Raw genomic sequence first — 21,428 nt, forward strand, 5'->3', positions numbered from 1 at the left:
CAGACCACTTCTCAGTTCCTATGCTTTCTGGCTGATGGTTTGGTCACTTTTGAATGCTGGCGGTGCTTTCACTCTAGTGGTAGCATGAGACGGAGTCTACAACCTACACAAGTGGCTCAGGTAGTGCAGCTCATCCAGGATGGCACATCAATGCGAGCTGTGGCAAGAAGGTTTGCTGTGTCTGTCAGCGTAGTGTCCAGAGCATGGAGGCGGTACCAGGAGACAGGCCAGTACATCAGGAGACATGGAGGAGGCCGCAGGAGGGCAACAACCCAGCATCAGGACCGCTACCTCCGCCTTTGTGCAAGGAGGGACAGGAGGAGCACTGCCAGAGCCCTGCAAAATGACCTTCAGCGGGCCACAAATGTGCATGTGGCTGCTCAAATGGTCAGAAACAGACTCCATGAGGGCGGTATGAGGGCCCGACGTCCACCAGGTGGGGGTTGTGCTTACAGCCCAACACCGTGCAGGACGTTTGGCATTTGCCAGAGAACACCAAGATTGGCAAATTCGCCACTGGCGCCCTGTGCTCTTCACAGTTGAAAGCAGGTTCACACTGAGCACATGTGACAGACGTGACAGGGTCTGGAGACGCCATGGAGAATGTTCTGCTGCCTGCAACATCCTCCAGCATGACCGGTTTGGCAGTGGGTCAGTAATGGTGTGGGGTGGCATTTCTTTAGGGAGCCGCACAGCCCTCCATGTGCTCGCCAGAGGTAGCCTGACTGCCATTAGGTACTGAGATGAGATCCTCAGACCCCTTGTGAGACCATATGCTGGTGCGGTTGGCCCTGGGTTCCTCCTAATGCACGACAGTGCTACACCTCATGTGGCTGGAGTGTGTCAGCAGTTCCTGCAAGATGAAGGCATTGATGCTATGGACTGGCCCGCCTGTTCCCCAGACCTGAATCCAATTGAGCACATCTGGGATGTCATGTCTCGCTCTATCCACCAACTGTTGCACCACAGACTGTCCAGGAGTTGGGGGATGCTTTAGTCCAGGTGTGGGAGGAGATCCCTCAGGAGACCATCCGCCACCTCATCAGGAGCATGCCCAGGTGCTGTAGGGAGGTCATACAGGCACGTGGAGGCCACACACACTACTGAGCCTCATTTTGACTTGTTTGAAGGACATTACATCAAAGTTGGATCAGCCTGTAGTGTTTTTTTTTTTCACTTTAATTTTGAGTGTAACTCCAAATCCAGACCTCCATGGGTTGCTAAATTTGATTTCCATTGATAATTTTTGTGTGATTTTGTTGTCAGCACATTCAACTATGTAATGAACAAAGTATTTAATAAGAATATTTCATTCATTCAGATCTAGGATGTCTTATTTTTGTGTTCCCTTTATTTTTTTGAGCAGTGTATATTTTCAGCCTTGTTATATTTTCCTGTAACATCCCAATTTACTTCCTTATGGCTGAGTGCCCTTGTCACATTAGTAATGGTTAAAGAGGAAAATTATGTGGTTATGTTCTAACCTACTAGTAAAATTATATGGTTATGTTCTAACCTACTAGCGCTAATAGAGTTTTGGTTCTCACTTCATTGATTTCCCTTTTCTGTTAATGATGTCGCAGTTAACATCCAACTATACTTAACAAAATAATTTTCCCTAGTTCTTAAAGATAGCCTAAATTTGTATAGTGATTTCTACTAGGTTAAGGGAGGTATATTTAATAAAAGCAAGGAGAAAACAAAGATAGACTTCTTTGGACTCCCCCTCACAAACGTCCACTGTTCATTAAAATTTGTCAGAAATGTTTTGTCCGTCTTGTATATTGCTTTCTCTTATGCAGCTGAGTTCTATTTTTTTATAAGGCTATCTGTATGCATGTGAGAGGCAGCAAGATAAATATTGCTGATATAGGTTATTTTTTCCACTTCAATTTCAGCCAGAAGAACTAAGAGAAATCATAGAGAAAACCAGAGAGATGGAGCAAAATAATGGCCATTACTTCGATACAGCGATTGTGAATTCTGATATTGACAAAGCATATCAAGAATTACTTCGTTTAATTAACAAACTTGATACAGAACCTCAGTGGGTTCCATCCTCTTGGCTGCGATGAAGAGAACCACATCAATGAAGAAAAGGTTTTTGCCAATTGCATCCTTTTCATCCTTACTAATTTGTTTAATCTTCAAATCCAACAATGTTGCTGCGATTGTAGAATGTCTGACTTTCTCTACTTTTAATTAGACACAGTGTGAACAAGCCACATTTTAATTATTTAAATAGGTTTTTCTAACAGCTTCTTTTGTCTAGAGTTGTTCTTCAAGCAAGTATATTTATACAGTCCATGATCATTACTAATACAGGTTACTTTACACTTAATGATCTAATGAAAATATTGTAGCTCTCAAAAATACCTTTCCAAAACATTGGATGGATGAAATAAGAGAAAGAAATTAATCTGCACATTTTCTTCTTAGTAGTATAAGGGGCCACTTATATGGAGTTGTCCTTAGGCTTGAATTTTTTTAAATTTTAAATTTAATTTTTTTAATTAAACATTCCTTTATCCAATAGCACTGCAATTTTTTAAAAATATGTACAATGTAAATAATAAAACTTTTTTTGTCTTTAGATACTTTGTAAATCAGATTGATAGCTTATTAAATAATGTGATTCCACTGAAGATGAATTCTATGTATGAGTCAATATTTGAGATGTGATATTTTTATGGATTTTTCTCCCTTTTGTCTATATTGCTTGATTGGGAGCCACTGGTATCCCAAAGAACTGTGGAACATTTTAGAAGGGAGCTATATTTTTATGACAATTCTTATATGGATTTTTTACAAGGCTTTGCTTCCTTACATTGTAAAATTGTTTTCATAAACAAACAAATGAACACGAGTTGGGAATAGTGAATATTAGCATATATTCTTATATTTTTATACGTAGGCACAAGACATCTCATGGCTGTTGGAATTAGTATTAAGTAATCAGGTTATAGCCCTGGAACAGTGACATAATATGGATGTTAGGAACTTGTCTTATTCTCTTTTCTAGATATCCGTACTTAAAAGGTCCTAAATATTGGTGGCTTCTCCGATAATAGCTGCTTTGGAAATAGATTAGTTTTGTTCCTTTATTGTTGATGGCACCCTTAAATGTGAATATTAATAAATGTTTTTCTCAATCATAGCTTTTATTTTTATATACTGTCTTACACTGGAATTACTTCAACGTGTAGTTGATTAGATAAAGTATTAGCTATTTCTTTATGTTATTTCATTTTTTTCCTCATAATATATGAAATAGAAAAGAACTCTGCAAGGATAATACTTTTTTATTCATTGTTGAACATGCTATATGGCATGTAGCAACTGTGTGGAAAAACTGGCTTAAGAACTGAAATTGTTCAGTATTATAAGCATCCCTCAGCAAGCAAGAAAAGAAGAAAAAATAAAAAATGGAAATATAAAACAGTTCCCTCCCATTTAAATTCTGTATAGTCTAATATTTATAAGCTGATGGTAAAATAATCACCTAGTAATGTGCCTCATCCAGTAAAGCCTTTCAGTAGATAATAGAAATGACATGGAATAATTTCTGAGACATAAATATGCATCTCCAGTAGTCAACTTTGCTTCGAATGCATGAGAAGGAAAACTGGTGTTTTTTCCTCATTTGATTTGTGATCATTTCTAACTATTGATGATTGTTACAAGTCACTAAAAAAGATGTAATGCATCCCAGCTTTTTTCTTTGCTTAAGGGATCAGAAACGCACTGTGGCACTGTTTCTCAACCTTAGCAACTTTAAGATGTGTGGACTTCAACTCCCAGAATTCCCCTGTCCTGTCCTGTCTTGTCTTGCATATAATTTAGTTTTGTTGATTCTGGTAAATTTGCATTGAACGTTTAAACATAATTAAGTTTGTAGGCCAGGCGTACAACTTTGAACATGTATGCCCTATTCCTCATAACTATTGCTGCAAAATGACCATATCTCAATACCATTGGCTAATCTTGAAAAATTTAACAAGGATAGGCTTGGATAGGAAATAATCAAAAATCCCAAGGCTAGAGATTAAACTGAAAAGTTGAAAAGGGCAGGGAAACATTTCAGTTTTGTTTCTAAGAAAGCTTCAAGCAAATGTCTCTGAAATCAAGAATCCAGAATCAAGCACAACTTAAAGCAAGGATGATAGGACTACATTGTGTATAATAAAATCTGTATTTGATTTTTTGCAATAGGTGTAACATTTACATGCATGTAGAATACCAACCTACAACTTTTTTCACTATCATACTTGAATTCTGATATAATCCAGGGTGCATTCTGGAGCAACAGATGATATTGATGTGACACAGCAGTGAGTGTATTACATGTTAAGATGCACAAAGCAATTTGTTATGTTTGTGTTGCCCTTTTAATGTCTAAGAATCTAGAGGTTGCTGAACAGAGAAATTACTAAATATTAGAAGATAGGTTTTAAAAAACTACAGAAAACATTTAGGAAACAGATGTAACAAAGCCAAATAATGGTATTAAGATTGTTAAAATGGTGTTTTATAGATCAATTGGTAGTAATAAATTTATTCCTTTATTCTGCTGCTGAAAGCATGCATTTTGAAATCTTTCAAAATGTATGATTAGAAAAAAATAGAGACATTGATTACTATTTAAGTGTTTTGCTATATGCTGAATGAGCGTACTGGATTTTTCTTGGCTATTGAAACAGGAACATTTTTAATCAATTATTTCATTGGCATGAATGTAATAGTGTCTAATAAGAACAATAAGAGGCTTATAAGGTAACTGTGACAATGCACCAATGTTGTAAACTGTATGCTAATGTAAACATGTATATTTCCTGACTTCAAGTAAATGTTAACTGTTAATATATTTTTATTTTAGTGGCTTAATATTACAAAATATTGTAATAAAATGAGTGTATGGAATTAGTTATAAAAACTGCAGTGCAGTCTGTTGTGGTGATAAGTATCACCAGCATTGTTCCAAATATCCTTCTACCAGCTTGGTGCTTCCAGATATATTTGGGGCTACAACTCCCAGAATTCCTGGGCAGCATAGCCAAGATGAAGAATTCTGGAATTTGCAGTCATAAGAGATACGGGAACTACTTGATTGATGAAGGCTAATTATAAGGAAATTTTGCTATTCGGGCTCTGCATGCTTTGGTTTCCTTTTGTGAATATAACATCCCTGTTTATTAAAGCATCTTGACATTTTTAGGGATTCTGGCAAGCCTGAAAAAAAGATTGCCACTGCTTAAAGGAATCTGCTTTTTAAAAATTAGTGAAACTCTTAAAGCAGAGTTGCCCCTTTATTCAAGCTCCCATAGAAGCTGGATAAAGCTCAGGCCATTATAAGAAAGAATAGAGAGGTGCTGTACTCATACACAGGCCTCAAGCACTTTTGAAGTGCAGTTATTGTACCCCTCAGCTGTCATTGAATTTAACAATATCCAAAATTAATTCCACTGACATTACCCAGACTTGTTCCAGGGAATTCCCAAACTCTGGAGTACCCATGGAGTTACCAGTTGTGGAAGAATGTGTTCTACCAATGGTATCTCTTCAGCTGGCAGATGGAATTGGATATCATCTGTTGCAGAGATATGATGGCACTTCCTAAAGCTGCAATGTACTAGGAGATAAAAGCCACCTGATTTTTATACTTGCTTGAAGTTCTTTCGCTATTCAAGTGCATCAGTCCAATTTACTTTTTTCTAATGATTCAGTAGGCAACTATCTTGGCACAAGTCATTATCTGTGAGAGTACAATTCAGATCCATCAGATTAGCAAACTTGGGCATGATAACCAATATTCTCTATGCGTTGCTTTCCTCCCCCACCCACCCCCCCACCCCTCAGCAGAAAAAGATAAGTTAGTAGAGATTACTAACTACACAGCTGATTCTCAATGGTAGTTTTTTCCAATGGTAGTTTTTTCCAGTTTGCCCAAAAGTATTTAAATAAAAACTTTTAATCCTTGAGTAAGTTTGAGAGTATTTTCACGCTGATTTAAACAGCTCAGATGCAACTTGTATCAGCCTTTTGACAAGTAAGGTACAGGCTAAACAAACAAAACTTGAATATTGCGTGTGTTAAATTGTGAAGCTGTTTCACTGTCCTTTGAGAAAGAATTAGAAAATCTTGCACCGTTTATTTGCTTACCAAAAATAAAACTCACTTCTTACTTACTTTGCATCGAGTTATGTTTTATATACGAGAGCCTTATGCCGATTTGTATATTTGCCTTTAGAAGGGAGGGGGGTTAGCAAGCGTTCACATTTCTGTTTGTCCCATACAGTTATTTATTTTCAATCAAGACTCTTGTTTCTTTAAATTGTTCAATGTTTGTTACCCTTCTTGCATTTTCCTCCATTGCTTCTCTTCTGATATAGATATATTTCACAGACTGGTTACTGATGTGTATCCAAGAATAAAGCATAGGCAGAACAGACATAGAGATAGGATTTTCCACTAGTCAGTCTGATATCAGCACACATACAAACACTCCTCCCTAATTGGGACTTCAGCTGAGTGGGAAATCATGACACTGCTTTCCACTGGAAAGACATGAGACTACTCAGTTTCACACCTTCAGCTTTTGTTTAACTCTTAATCACCCCCCCCCCCCCCCTTTGGAATGCTCCAATACCTGCTTACATCTTGTACTCATCAAAAGCAAGTGTACTTATACTGCAGCCTGCAACAGGCATCTAGCTGACAATATCTTGAAATTTCTTTATCTCCAATCTCTATCCTCTGATAGGGAAGGGGCTCAAGGAAAAAGATTGTCTACTAAAATCACTTTTTTTCTTCCCATCTCCCTTGTATAATAGATTGGAGAGGAAGGAATTCCAAGAGATAACTGTAACAGGTCGCCAATGCAATCACATTGCTTTCAATAAGAGCAAACAAATTATTTTTGGTAATCCCGTTTACTCCAATTAATCTGTTCTGGACTGTTGTAATGGTGATCACTTAAGTCTTTCCATTAAGTGGGGTGATACTGTTTTAGCTGTAAGTCAAGAGTTGCATGACACCAAAGAAGACAACTAGCATCCCATTCAGGGAAGTGAGGCTGAAGCAGCCATTGGTTTCTGGCTGGTGAATGAGGGGTGGCAATGGCAAACCACCTAAGGGACTTTTAGGACCATACTCTTAAGAATCATTCATGTAAAGGAGATTTGACAAACACCTATAGCCTTCGTTTAGCCATATTTTTATTGATTTTACAGTACAATTGAGATACAATTTAAAGTGTTTCTTTTTTAGGAAAGAAAAAAACATAATTCCAAGTTCTGAATTTCTGAAATGCTCACTAATTTTTACCTGTGACCATGAATAAAAATTATTATTACAAGAATTTGGCAATACACAGGGAAACCATACCTATACCAAAGGAACGAAGACAGATAGGAAATAGAAATGATCCTGCTTCATGCAAGTAATTAAGTAAACAGCAATTTTCCACAATAAGAACATTCCGTGTATAGGTCTGGAGTGCAATATTTAAGCTAATACATCAAAGAAAGAACTTCATAAATAAGGTCCACAGAGTTGCACAGCTTTTAGATTTCAGTCACAACTTTATATCCGTAGCTATTCAAAGAGAAGATCCTCATCTTTTTCTTCTGCAAGCAAATTAGCAGGTTCTTGCGCTCCAGCAGCCTTCCGTAATTCTTGCACTTTCTCATTTTTCTCCTTCAGTATCTTTTTCTTTTCTTGGATCTTCTTTAATCTGGGAGGCATATGAGATCAACTTTAGTGATTTTGTTATTCATCCTTTTAGAATGGAAATGCAAGATAAGAACAATATTATCCAAATTCCCCTCCCTCCCCATTTATAGAAAGGATAGGAAAAAATATCACTATGTCACATGATGGCAATATGACACTGAGTTTGACACCCGTGCTATATACCATCTAAAGCAGTGGTGGGATTCAATTTTTTTTTACTACCAGTTCTGTGGGGGTGGCTTGGTGGGCATGGCAGGGGAAGAAAACTGTAAAATATCCAGTCAGAGGTGGTAGTTGCTGGTTCTCCGAACTACTCAAAATTTCCACTACCAGTTCTCCAGAACTGGGTCAGAACCTGATGAACACCACCTCTGATCTAAAGTGTGCCCTAAAATCACTTGGAAAGGCTGTGCTCCAGATTTTGGTTTACAATGTAGTTAGGAGTAGGCAAGAGTGGGATTCAAAAATCCCAGCAACCGGTTCACTGCCCAGTTGCTGGGTGGGCATGGCCTAACGGAACTTCCAGGAGGTCGGTTTCTTGTCTTCCCAAGGGTCCAGTAGGGCCCTGTCACTAATGGTGCCCCAATTATGGAGTGTGACTAATCCCTTACATGTGTCAAAAAAAAAGGACTTGATCTTAAAACCTAGTTTCCTATACTAAGTTTTGCTGAAGCAACCTCAGCTTTCAAGGACAGCTAGTATATGTAGCAACTTCATGACCACAAAGCCTTACTTTGAAATTAAACTACCTCACAGAACACCCTTTAGCCTCCCAACAAGTATTCAGGTGGCCAATGTGGTGTAATGTGTAAGGCAGGGACCGCCAACCTTTTGGATCTCAGGGACCACCAAACTCATAATTTTAAATCCCAGGGACCACTAATATGAATTTTCATTGATGGTGGCTTGCTGATGTTGGTGAGAGAAAGAGAGAGAGAGATCCTAACCTCTCTCTCTCCCTCTCTCACACACACACAAATACAGAGGCCAGGGGTGGGATTCAAATTTCTTAACCAGTTCTGTGGGCACAGCCTAATTTGTGGGTGTGGCTTGGTGATTGGCTGGGCATGGCTTGTATGTAAATATTATATATTGATTTTTTTATAAAAAAAGAGCAACCTTTACCCAAAATCAGGCAAAGCAGGCAGGCAGATTGAGTTGCTCACAGAATCACAGATTCATTCAAAGATCTACCTTTCTGCCATTGGCTAGCTGAACCTGTCACATAAAATTTGCTAGCAAGCAAACTCATAAAATTTGCTAGCAAACTCACAAAATTAACTCACAACACACCATGTATGTAAATATTGATTTTTTTTTATAAAAAAGGAGCAATTTTTACCCAAAATCAGGCAGAGCAGTCAGTCAGATTGAGTTGCTCACAGAATCACAGATTCACTTAGAGATCTGTGTTCCTGCCATCGGCTAGCTAAGTCTGCACTGCTTCAGTCCTAAGGAAGGTTCAGCTTTGCTCAAAAGCAGAGCCAAAGATCTACAGATTAGCTAGAAAGAAAGAAATCCAACCATTTCCTGCTTCCTAGCTAATCTAAATCTCCCGGCACAGCAGAACAGCTGATTGTCAGAAAAAGGAAAAATAGCAACTTAGCAGGCAAGTTTGTGAAGTAAGGAGTGAGTGGGCGAAAAGGGCAGACCATGTGGGCGGCGCAGCCTTGTGTTCCTGCACAGCCTGGATTAATTGTTTTGGGGGGTGCTCTGGGGGATGACATTTCTCTGCAGACCATCAAAATTTTCTTGTGGACCACCCGTAGCCCACCAGTTGGTGACTGCTGGTCTAAGGTACTGGATGAGGAGTGAGGAGACCCAGGTTCAAATCCATCTCACCCATCACAGCTCAGTTAGTGACTTTGACCATCTTACTTTCACTCCAAACTACTACACAAGGTTAACTGTTGCCAAAAATTGGAGGGTAAAGATGATAAAACACTGACTTCTACGGGATTTTTAAGGCAGGCATCTTTCATCTTCTGCACTTTGCATCAGAAAGCCAACAATATTTCTAGATTCAAAATACTTAATATCTAACTTGCTGGCTCACCTGTAAAACTCCTCCCGTTCTCGCTCATCCAACTCGGTTATGATGTAAGACAGTGTGCGTTCAATTCTAGGAATAATCACTGTATAAAAAGGTAGTTGTTACTATCCCACACAATTTTAAAAGAAGAGCTTGTGCTATGTGGGAGCTGAAATCTTAAACAGGTCATCTTCGACTTACAATCAGTCCCTTAACAGTTCAAAGTTATGGCGGATTTCAAAAAAGCTACTAATGACCCATCCTTGAAATTGCAACTGCTGCCTCCCATGGTGACTGACTGCATTGCAGGCACTTGGCTCATATTCACAGCCACTTTACAGTAACCTGTGGGGAAGATATTTTGGCAGTTTCTAGCATTTTTTGCCAGTTTCCAGCAAACAATGCCCATTTGGAAGAATGAATTTGTTTAATGATCACACTATTTACATATCGAGCACATTATTCATGATTATGATTATGGTGACTCACTTTATGGCCATTGTAAAAACAGTTGTAGAATTAAGTCCAGTAACAACCACAACTTAGGACTGAAATTCTGGGCTCCTTTGCCATCATAAGTTGAGGACTACCTGTATGGAAATTCCTTCTTCTGTCAACATGTTTTGTATTCCCTTTATCAGCATTACAAGCATTTGTTTGCCATTTAGGTGGATACTTTGGAAAGTGATTCAGCCTTTGAGGTTTCTTGGATCCCTTAGCACTCCCCAACTTAAAAGTTTTGCATAGCATAGTCCTAAGCCCTTAAGGGATATCATCCAAGTTACATCAACTTATTATATGCTGTGTCAGGCGATTGTGAATCTTCTCCATTTCTGATTTAATTCGTTTAGATTGATTTTGTTTTAAAGGGGTTCGTGTCTCCCCCATGATAGTACCCAGCAACTACTTTTGTTCCTCTCCCACCCCTGAACTGGTGAGAGATGCTGTGGTTATCCAGGCAGTTCAAACCTAAAAAAGAAGAGAGCCATGGAGAAATGCAGATATTCCGGCAAAGGAGAACAGCCATGCATATATTCAGTTGTTAGACATATAGAGGAAGTGGGGTTTTTAACACAATGTAACAGAACTTGATCGTAGGCAGCCTTTATACCAGTAAAGCTATAGTATTTATATAGCTACATGGGTAACTCAGCGCTAAAATAAAACACTCAATCCATAGTGCATTAATGGTAGTATGAGATATTATAATTTGAAACATAACAAAATAGTCATCTGAGCCTTCTGCAGTGTGAGACATAAATTACTAGCCAGTGTGATACAGGGCAAAGAGAAATGCCGTTAGTCTTGTTGTGAAATAATTTAGCAGGATAATAAAATAACTTTCAAGCTTCACCAATCAAATGCAATATACATTTGAATATTCTACTTCTTAGGTATCAAGTATGATCATGGGCAGGTCAAAGTTTTATTTAAACTGGGTATACAAGCCTTTTTGGGGGCACAAGTATAACACTTGAGTTTAATCTCAGGGTAACAAATTCCATCTCTCCAAAACAAGTAGAACCAGGACAAAGAACAATTAATTTACATGTAATTGAAAGTAATTTTAACAAACCTATTCCACATATATAAAATAATTTATTTCTATTCACATAGAACTATAATTATTAAAGTGATGTTTGCAGAGGCTTTAAGGGACGAATTTAAGGTTTTCAAGGATTATTTGTGATGCAGATCTAGACTGGACACAGTTGCACAGATTTTGGGGACTAGAGACTTATAGCTATTAAGAAGTAGCACTGAATAGAAAATAAATAAACTGCATTAAAATGTGGCATCTTGCTTGAAATGAAAGGCAAAAAGAGTTAAATCAGGGGCATTACTGGAAGAAAAAAAACTGGTTTGAAACATATCCTGAACTGCCATGTAAAGAAGCAGGTGTTAGGGAGATTATTTCTTTGGATTATAATCCTCCTCTAATGGCAAACTTGGAAAATCTTCAAATGTTAAAACTCTTGAAACTATGACACATATCAGGGAACAAGGCCTGTCACATGATTCAGAGGGTGAGTAGATACCAGTTGTGCAACAAGCACAGAAATGACCCACAGCTTAGTTTTAGTTTACTTTATTGTCATTGCACCTCGTACAATGAAATCAAACACCATCTTCAGTGCACATCATGACCATGAAAATAAACACACACATCCTTCACCCTTCACACATTGAACCGGAAACCCCCGACACCACACCAACACTGCACTATACAGCAGAATTCAAAAGAGCTACTGTCTTGGGATAGAAGCCGTTTTTCAGCCTATTTGTCCTTGTTTTTATTATTCTGTACCGTCTGCCAGATGGTAATAGTTAAAAAAAAGTGTTCCCAGGATGAGATGGATCTTTCAGAATGTTTTGAACTTTCTTAAGGCAGCGGGAGCTATAAAGCTCTTCCAAAGAGGGGAGAGGGCAACCAATGCTCTTCTGGCCAATGACATTAACCCTCTGGAGTGCTTTCCTATCTGCCACTCTGCAATTGGCAAACCATACAGAGGTGCAGTATGTTAAAAAGCTCTCTATGGTGCAGCAGTAGGTCACCAGCAGTTTTTCATTCAGTTGTTGTTTTCTGAGAAGTCTCAGGTAGTATAATCTCTGCTGGGCCCTTTTGACCAGGGCTGCAATGTGGGCACCCCAGGTCAGGTCCTCTTTTAGGGTAACACCCAGAAACTTAAAACTGGCCACTTGCTCCACTCAGTCTCCATTGATAAGCAAGGGCTGGATGTCTGATCTGTTCCTTCTATAGTCCACTATAAGCTCCTTGGTCTTATTGGTGTTAAGGACCAAGTTATTGTCTCCACACCACGAAAGCAACCAGTCCACCTCATCTCGATAGGCAGACTCATCCCCCCAGGAGATAAGTCCCACCACTGTTGTATCCTCTGCAAATTTAGCAATAGTATTACTAGCATCAGTGGGAATGCAGTCATGCACATAAAGAGTATAGAGTAAGGGACTCAACACGCAACCCTATGGCGTACCAGTGTTAAGAATAAGGGCTGAAGAGGTATGATTACCTAATCTGACCCTCTGTGAGCGGCCAGACAGGAAATCCATAATCCAAAGGCAGACTGAATTAGAAAGCTTTCCACATTATCATGTTTTACTTACCATGTTCAATAGCATTCACACGCCTGTTTGTTATCTTGATTGCTTCATCCAGAGTAACAAATGAAGTCTATAGAAGCAAATGAGATGGAGTGTAAAATAAGGTATTATCAGGATTAAAGATGATAGATTGGCTTTCAGAAATTTAGTTCCAAACAAACCAAAGGCATGTCCCTAAAAAAAAAACCTGAAAAATTCTTTACTAAATAAGACCAAAATGAACTGGTACAATACCAACATAGTCACTCACCTGGCATTTCACATACAAAGATGAGAATGATTCTGTTTACTTGGAGCCCGTTTGTTTAAATTCACATTTAAACGAAACGGGCTCCAAGTACATTTCTTTAAATTAAGGGACTGGTATCAAATGACATCATACAGAAAGTCTCTCCTTTCCCCAAAACCCTTATCAATGATATCTAAATGGTACAGAAGTGTGGGCTTAGAACGTTTGCACAATCCAATCTTCTAATCCCTGAGCCTTCAACTAGAATGACCAGGGAGTCAGATTATGAAAAATCTAGATTTGCCTACTCATCTGTAGTTCATAGCTTTATAAAGGCTTGGAGAAGAGATTATGCAATGTGTATCTCTACTCAAATATGCATACAGAATGGCCTATAGAGTGCTCTTACCAGATCTCAGGAAGAGTCTTATGCATCCCCAAAATAGATACAGTTACAGGCTCGTTTCAAAGACAAGGCAATATAGCAAGAAGCCGGATACAACAAATTTGTAATTTGTGCAATGAACTATGCCTGGGCAGGGCAAAGCCAGAGGAAACTCTGGTGGAGGTCCGTAGCGGTTCTGACATGCAAATTGGTCATCCGACCTGGATATAGGGGTAAAAGACTAATCAAACCATCTAGTAGCTGGTTTCCTCCAAAGTTTCCCTCAGGATAACTGGCGCTCACGGGAGGCTGCAGACGAAATCCCTGGGGCTCAGTGAAGGGCCGTGCCAGCTGAGGTGGGATCCTGAGGCCTCTGAGCGGAAGGCACATCACTGTCCCATCTCGCCTGCCCGGTTGGGGAGGCGGAGTGTGAGCACATATGCTAGGACTCAAAAGATGATGAACTATGTGCAGTGGTCAGATAGGCAGTGTTTTGAAAAGCAAGCCTAAATGTTGCGATCTGTTTTCCTTGTTCGGTTAAAGCCATTTACTATTATCAGCACCAATGAAATTCCCAACCAACAACATTAAAACATTGCCATTTTAACTGGGATATTGCACGTGGCTTCTTTTTCAAATTTAACTTAGAAAGAACTATTAGATACACTTAAAAATACTAAACAAGACCCTAATGAAAATAGTTGGAAGTACTATAATCCCTTGAGTGATCATCCACCAAGTGAAGATTTCCAATGTCTTTTTGACAGCATTCTGTCTCCACCTACCTGAAGGGAAGCTAATTCTACAAGGAGTTCTACTGCTTTGGCATAGTTCCTTTTCAGCTTGGCCAGCTGTTCACCACCTCTGGCTAAACCAGTCAGCTCATAACCTAAACAATACATTTAGATGATTAGCTAATTCATTCAAGTTTCAATAAACTTTTAAGCCAAAAGAAGACATTAGAGAAAGAGATTAATTATATGGAGGGGAAGGTGCCAATTGACTCATCTTCCTTGCTAGCAATAATATAATAAATTTAGCAAGCCATTCTTTCTAAAGAATTGTTACTAAATTCTAATAAATTTAGAATTTGGTAAGCAAGTGGCATAAGAACTATAATAAATCAATAAGCGAAATATAATCAAATAAACTTTGATATTGACTCTTCTGGGAAATTACCAATGATCAGGATTCCTTTCACTTGTTTACCTTCCTCAGCACTTAAAATCTCCTTGGTTATATAAAAACTAAATAAACTTTTTCCTTACAAAGAAATTTGTAAAACCTCAGATAATTGTTATTTAGTAAACGATGCCATAAGAATCAGAAATTTTAGTACAGTTTATTGATACACTTAACACACCAAAAAAATATATACAAACTTACTATCCCCTCCTTCTTGGTAATGCTCAAAAACTGGCAATGTCACACCTGTAAAAAGTCACACAACAGATTGTAAAAATTATACATTTCCCAACTTCCATTCCAGTCATCATCCAATTCTCTCTAGTGAGTCCAAACTGAATTCTATAGGAGATACAATCACTTGGCCCAGTGATGGCCTGCGGTGAGCATTTAACCCAGGAGTGTCAAATTTGCGGCCCGCAGACCAGATGTGTCACATGCTGGCCACACCCACCCATTTTAGCTAAGCGGGGGAAAGTTGCGATACATCATGTGACCACATGATGCCACGCGTTTGACACCCCTAATTTAGCCAGTGTTTCTCAGCTTCAGCAAGTTTAACTCATGTGGACTTCCAACTCCCAAAATTACAAGCCAGCATTTTTAATTGTGCTTAGAATGATTGGACATCGTGATCTAGGACACTGTTTTTTAATCTCAGCATTTTGAAGCTATGTGGACTTCAACTCCAATCCCAGTTGGAGAATTTTGGAAACTGAAATCCACAAAGCTTGAGAAACAGTCTTATATAAGACTCACCTGCCACATTGTCTCTTTTAGCTCTGATCTTGACTTGAGCTTTGTTCACATTCTGAATCACAGTAGTACTGCAGAAAAAAAGAAATTTTAATTTACACAGACCTTCCATAAAGGTGCTTGAAAATTATTCGCGAAAAGATTTTCACCATATCAGTTTTAATTAACAAAACCGGTAATATGTAGAACTTTAAAAACGGAGAACTTAATGCTAGCATATCTGACAAAAATTCATGTCTTGTTACTCAATGATTATTTCTTATTGATGAAGCTAATTCACATAAAATCTAGAAAAGATCAACAGTCACAAGTGTAGCTTTTTCACATACTAAAAACAAAATTAATGGTGAAAACTGCAGAAATGTTTAAGGATTTGGTGGTATTTTTTATAACAAAAATGACAGAATGATCTAACCTGTAAAATCAACACACTTCCATTTGTAAAATGGATTTCTATAAACTTTTTTTTCACGGTAATATGGGTGAACTTAATTTTCAAGATGGTGACCACAGCAAACCATGATTATCAGTTCATCATGTTTGCAGTATGTGTTTTAAAGCATGGATGAACAACATAAAGCTCTCAACCACAGAAAATATGGTCCCAGAGCCATGGAAATCCTGCTAATGTTCCTATAGCTCAGCAGGAAGCAGAACACTATTTCCAATCCCCATTAATAGCCAGGAATCAAATAACTGATTCTTGCAATCAATTATTTCCTGCTGTTAACAATCTGCAGTAATACAGTGGAAGCTCGGAATAAGGTAAGAAAATATGACACATATATAGGCTTAAGCAGCATTTGTGTATAAATATTTGAATACATAAACATGCTGCATGTAGGAAATCTGAATCATTGTCTGGAAAACTCTGCAGCCCCAGGAGTAAAAAGTTGCCCACCTTGTTGGAAAATAGCCACAAAAAGCTCAGTAGCCTATTCCGCTAGCCAATACTTTTCACAAATTCAAATTCCTCACTGTTTTTCTTTTTCCCCACTTATGTTAAATCCTATTCTGAAATAAATCTTCTGACGAGTGTGCTTATTTCATTCTTTCTTAAAGCGTCTGCTACAGAATGTTCTTCTCCCTCATAATTTCATTTACAAATGCCAAAATTCATGGATTCATTTTTCTAGATAGGGCAGGCATCCCAAAAGTGCTTTTTCAAGGGTTTTTCTTCCTGGTTTTACTCTGAAGACATTTTGCTTTCTCATTTCCCTGAGAAGCAAAACGCCTGAAAAACAAACAAACCAGAAAGTCCAGTTGCCTCTTGAAAAAGCACCTTTGGGATAACCATGACCTGGATAACTGAAAATCTCCATAGGATAGGGCTGGCATCTCACATGGACTTCCTTCACCCAAGTTTATTAGTTTCACCTAAAATCTCCAGCTGTGAACTTTGCTTCAGCAAGGGAAAAAGCAGCTTCTCTCATCACTTCACCCATCAACATCTTAGTCTGCAAGCAGAACAGAAAAGAAGAGCTTGTGAACTCAACATAAAAAGTACAATGATAAAAGAACAAAAAATTTTAATCGCAATAGAAACAGCACTTAGACTTACATACTGCTTCACAGTGCTTTACAGCCCTCTCTAAGCGGTTTACAGACTCAGCGTATTGCCCCCAACAATCTGGGTCCTCATTTTACCCACCTCAGCAGGATGGAAGGCTGAGTCAACCTTGAGCCTGATGGGATTTGAACTGCCAAATTGCAGTCAGTCAGCAGAAGTAGTACTGCACTCTAACCACTGCACCACCAAGACTTATTATTAATAATAATATTAAGTATAAGTTTAAGAATAAAGCAAAACAAAACTCCTTACCTCAATAATTTTCTTCAAAATCTGCCGGAATCGTAAAGTCAATGCATCTGATTTTTTTTTCAAGAGGTTTCGACCAGTCTGGGCTCCTTTCAAACGGGCTTTCATTATAGTCTGAGCCCTATCAAAATCAGAAAAAGTGAGGCCTTTTATTTTATCACATGAGATGGATGATTCTGAAAATAAACCACAGTCTTCTTTAGCACATAGAAATTGAGGGTGCATTTAGAACACAGGCCTGGGGACAGCTTAAAACAAATACACTATTAAGCATACCTGGCAAAGCAAGCATGGAATTGCAGTCTTAATCTACAATCCCAAAATATTTACAAGGGAATAAACTCCAAATTAACAATAGTGGAAAATTCTTTTCTAATCTAAGGAGGCTATAAAAAAGAAGTGCCAACAGGAGAATTTTCAGAATAGGAAGGATCTTTCCATCATGCGAATATATTTCTGAGCAAAGATATATTTGGCATTATTTCTTTACTATCATTCAGAGTAAGGCAAATAAGAACTAAATCATTTATAGTTCAAGAAACTAAGAATGGCAATATAATACATGGTGAAATTTGTTCTTGGAAATTAGTATATAATAAGTCACATGCAACAACTGGGCTTCCATACTTCCCCAATCGCCTAAAGATTAAACACTCTACTGGTTTTCCACATGCTTCAAGTTTCCAAATGAATTCAAACTATCACCAGTTTACCAATTGTCTGCACCTAAATCTATTGAATGAAGGAAAAATTAGTACCCTAACAGTAAACTATAACTGGGTGAGCATAAGTAATGTCCAAGGAGAGTTTATGTAGTTTCTTTTCAGAATTTTAATAAGTTGAAAGGAAGTTCAAGAACAGAAGTGTACCTTTTAAAAGAAGGCAAAACAGAAGTTTCATATTCTTGTACCAGCTAGTTTCTGCCACTGCCTACTTAGCAGACTGATTCACTTACTAGCTAGAACAAGATTTTGTGTGTGCATTTCAACATCATTCTGTTTGCCATCAACAGTGTCATCCACTAGTCTGCCCTATAAATGTACTGTGTGTGGCTGATCTATGCAAGATTTATGCCAATAGGAATATTTACTTATAGACATGGCTCAGAACTTGAAAGATCAAAAGTTCTATTAAAAAATAGATATGATTCTATTACCAGTATAGACACACTACCAAGAATATAATCAACAGAAATATTGAAAGATTACCTACATATCTGACTCTGAGTCATCTAATTTGGTGGACAGTATCATACAAAAATTGGGAGAATATTTAACAATACTGAGTATATAAAAACCCTTGAGAAGCAGAGTTAAGAAACAATTCTGATCAGAGTTAGCAATCCCAACATGATTATTAAAATACATTTATTGTTTAGGAAAGTTTGAAGTTAGTATTCAACCATTGCATTTAAAGCACAAATGAACCCATTAAAATCAATACGATTATACAAACCAAGATGTACAAAATATCATATTGCAAGGCCTTGGTGCTCACTTACTCTGGGCATTTGCACCGATAAAATTATTGGAATTGATGTCTAGAACACAAGAGAAGTGGACTACATGAAATCCCCACAAAGTATCTGTCAAATCTTTTTTGTGTGCATTAGAAATAGAAGAAATGCAATCTATAAACATAATCTGTGGACTTTTATTTTTAGATACATTGGGTTAACCATTGCCTTGAAATGATGACAAAGGCAGACACCACTATATAGCATTAGGATGGGTTTTTTAAAAAACTTCATAATTATTATCATCATGCCAACTATTATGGACAGATTTTTGAGTCCTACTTTTGAGATTTATCCCCCATGCCTAACATTTCTGGCAAGGCCATTCTTTATTCCTATATCTCGCACATTAGAAAGGAAGTAACGCCGAATCCGGTCCTTTCAACCAATGCCCTTGCCATGAAACGTGCACATTCAATGACAAGCCTGTTCCCTACAAAGTCGTCTGCACGACTATACGACAAAGCATTTATTCTTATGACAGAACGATTCACTTCTTCATTTTCTTTAACCTGTTTTTTCCGCTTGCTCCTAACTGGGGGGGGGGAAGAGAAGTGTCGGGAAGAACTACCAGAAATAATATTCTTCCAAGGACTGACTCTCTCCAAAAATCACTATTTACCCTCTTTCTGCAGAGATCCAGCTCCCCCACAGCTCCCAATAGCTGGACTATGCTGGACTTTTGATGCAGGACGTTGCGTGTCTTATTTCTCACCACCACTTATTTCTCCCTCCCAAACCCACTTTTATTTAGTTCAGCCTTAAACAGCCCAAACGAATTGCCACCCGGCCAGTTCTTTGTAACCAAAGCCCAGCGAACCCAGCCACGTCCCAGCCAAATTCCCTTCCCCCTCGACTGGCAGGCAAAAAAAAAAAAAAAAAAACCAGAGCGCCCCCCCACCCCCAAAAAAACACACAACCAGGAGGAAGTGGGTTCGAGGGAGGGGGGAAATTCGTGAACCCCGCATCAGGCTGAGCTCAAGAAGCCCGCTGCCCTGCACGACCGACCGCCCCCACCCACCCCGCGCCCATCCATCCTCGTCCAGAGCGGGCAGAAGAGGAGGGCAACTCACATCCGCGAAGGGAAGACTTCGATCCTGTCCTTGCCCGACATCCTGCCAAGATCGACCTGCCAAGTCCGAGCCCACCGGACCGCTTAACTTCCTCTCCCTCGGCTCAGCAGCCCGATCACGTGACTCCCTCCGGTTACCAAGGGCACCAAGCCCTCCAATTCGGCTTCCCGCGGTTAGGCCCCGCCCCCTTTCTCCTCGCGACTCGGCGCGTGGTTCACGCGAACGGGGCCGCCCCGTTAGTAACATAGAGCTAAAGGAAACAACCTCATTAGGAAAACATACTCGATGAATTCAGACAAGGTTCTCTGCTTAGTTGAACTGTTAAGAAGACTTAATGTCCAGTCTGGAACAACTCTCGGACGTGGACCCGACAGACCTGGTCATGGCGAAGATAAGAGCCAAGAGGGGACCGAAAAAACTGACCTCCTGAGTAAGGGACAGGCCCCCTCAGTAAGGGACAAGCCGACTGCTCCTCAACAGGACCCACTGGCAACGAGCGTAGAAAGACCCGTGCATGCAGTGGCAATGCCGGACGTGGAAACAATCCCGGACCCATCAACAGTGACCGGCAAGGAGCTGCCGCCGACCGAGGAATTGTCCGAAAAAGTGATTGAGCCCAACGAACCACCTCCAAAATCACTTCAGAATGAAGTTTCTGAGCTCTCAAATCATATCATGTCCCTTAAAGGAGTTGTAGAGGCATTGGACAAGAAGATGGACAGTCTCACGGCGTTTATGAAAACTCAACCCGACGTGACAGAAGTTATCGGAGATATAGTCAAAGTCAACTCCAACATTGTTGCTGTCGGAAAGATTGTTGATACCTTCACAGCTAAGTTTGGTGATCTGGAAAAAGTGGTTTCTAAGCAAGGTGTTACTCTTGAAAAGATTTCTGAAAAAATTGACTTAAGATCTGCTGTCTACACTCCTGAAGCACCAATGGCCGCACCCAGCGCGCCGCCAGTCACAGCTCTCTATCCAGAGTTACCTGACAAAGCATCAAGTGGGGGGACTCCCAGAACTCCCTTTTAAGAGGTCTCTACTTCGATTTAAAAAAAAAAGTGGGTGGAGAACGAACTTATGAGGCAGGCGAGGATAAGGAAATGGGTCGGACTCGACGCCTAGCTGGAATTTCGGGGAGAAAAAGCGGGAAACACAAAGACTTTTGATTCTGAGGAAAGAATAATGATAAATAATAAATAAGCGCACCAACGTGCCAACGTCCCTGTTCTATTGATTCTTTTTATTTTTCTTATATGTATCCATTTCATGTATTCGTAACTGTGTTTATACTTATACCTATTATCTTGTAAGCGATTGACAAATCAAATAAATAAATAAAGTCAGGCTGCGGAAAAGCCACTGTGGGCCGCATGGAAGAAGAGTAGAGCGCCCCCTTCTTAAGACTGAGTGACCAACGAGAAGAACCCCTTTTTTCATGTGTCATGATTTAAAAGTAATTGTGGATCTGGAAGCCGGTGTCTTGACTTTTGAATTGTTTAAATTACAATTGCTCAGCGTGGATTAACACCAAAATACTGGCAAGCTTTTTTTAGAGGCGGAAACTCGTATCAGAGTC

General features: G+C 39.1%; 3 protein-coding genes across 4 annotated transcripts in view; 2 read left to right on the plus strand and 1 right to left on the minus strand.

The window, feature by feature from the left end:
- Window positions 1-6,185, plus strand: part of PALS1 (protein associated with LIN7 1, MAGUK p55 family member) — a 54,844-nt gene extending 48,659 nt beyond the window's left edge. For both annotated transcript variants that reach the window (XM_026671161.2, XM_087951571.1), the window contains one exon: window positions 1,899-6,185. In XM_026671161.2, coding sequence (XP_026526946.1) covers window positions 1,899-2,075 — 177 coding nt within the window. In that variant the 3' untranslated portion in view covers window positions 2,076-6,185. The remainder of the gene's footprint in view (window positions 1-1,898) is intronic.
- A 1,012-nt stretch (window positions 6,186-7,197) lies between these two features.
- Window positions 7,198-20,056, minus strand: ATP6V1D (ATPase H+ transporting V1 subunit D). Its single transcript, XM_026671159.2, has 9 exons — window positions 19,850-20,056; window positions 17,264-17,381; window positions 16,819-16,898; window positions 15,445-15,512; window positions 14,887-14,931; window positions 14,286-14,389; window positions 12,890-12,956; window positions 9,788-9,866; window positions 7,198-7,732 (listed from the first exon to the last, which is right to left on the minus strand). The coding sequence occupies exons 1-9, from the start codon at window positions 19,888-19,890 to the stop codon at window positions 7,594-7,596; spliced, it is 741 nt and encodes a 246-aa protein (XP_026526944.1). The 5' UTR covers window positions 19,891-20,056; the 3' UTR covers window positions 7,198-7,593.
- LOC148133373 (uncharacterized) lies at window positions 20,041-21,223 on the plus strand. The gene has a single exon (XM_087951572.1). The coding sequence runs from the start codon at window positions 20,135-20,137 to the stop codon at window positions 20,879-20,881; it is 747 nt and encodes a 248-aa protein (XP_087807698.1). The 5' UTR covers window positions 20,041-20,134; the 3' UTR covers window positions 20,882-21,223.
- Window positions 21,224-21,428: the final 205 nt, after the last annotated feature.

The sequence above is a fragment of the Notechis scutatus genome, chromosome 1, assembly GCF_049901735.1.
Source record: "Notechis scutatus isolate UNSWTSFEM ecotype Mainland chromosome 1, rNotScu1.2, whole genome shotgun sequence".
Taxonomy (NCBI): Eukaryota; Metazoa; Chordata; class Lepidosauria; order Squamata; family Elapidae; genus Notechis; species Notechis scutatus.

Excerpts from the sequence above, each read along its gene's own strand:
- ATP6V1D (XM_026671159.2), bottom strand. The coding sequence starts at position 19,890 with ATGTCGGGCAAGGACAGGATCGAAGTCTTCCCTTCGCGGAT. Across the intron at positions 15,513-16,818 it reads TTCACAGCTGGAGATTTTAG|TACTACTGTGATTCAGAATG; the intron begins GTGAAACTAATA and ends TTTTTTCTGCAG. Across the intron at positions 14,932-15,444 it reads TAAAAGAGACAATGTGGCAG|GTGTGACATTGCCAGTTTTT; the intron begins GTGAGTCTTATA and ends GACTTTTTACAG.
- LOC148133373 (XM_087951572.1), top strand. The coding sequence starts at position 20,135 with ATGAATTCAGACAAGGTTCTCTGCTTAGTTGAACTGTTAAGAAGACTT.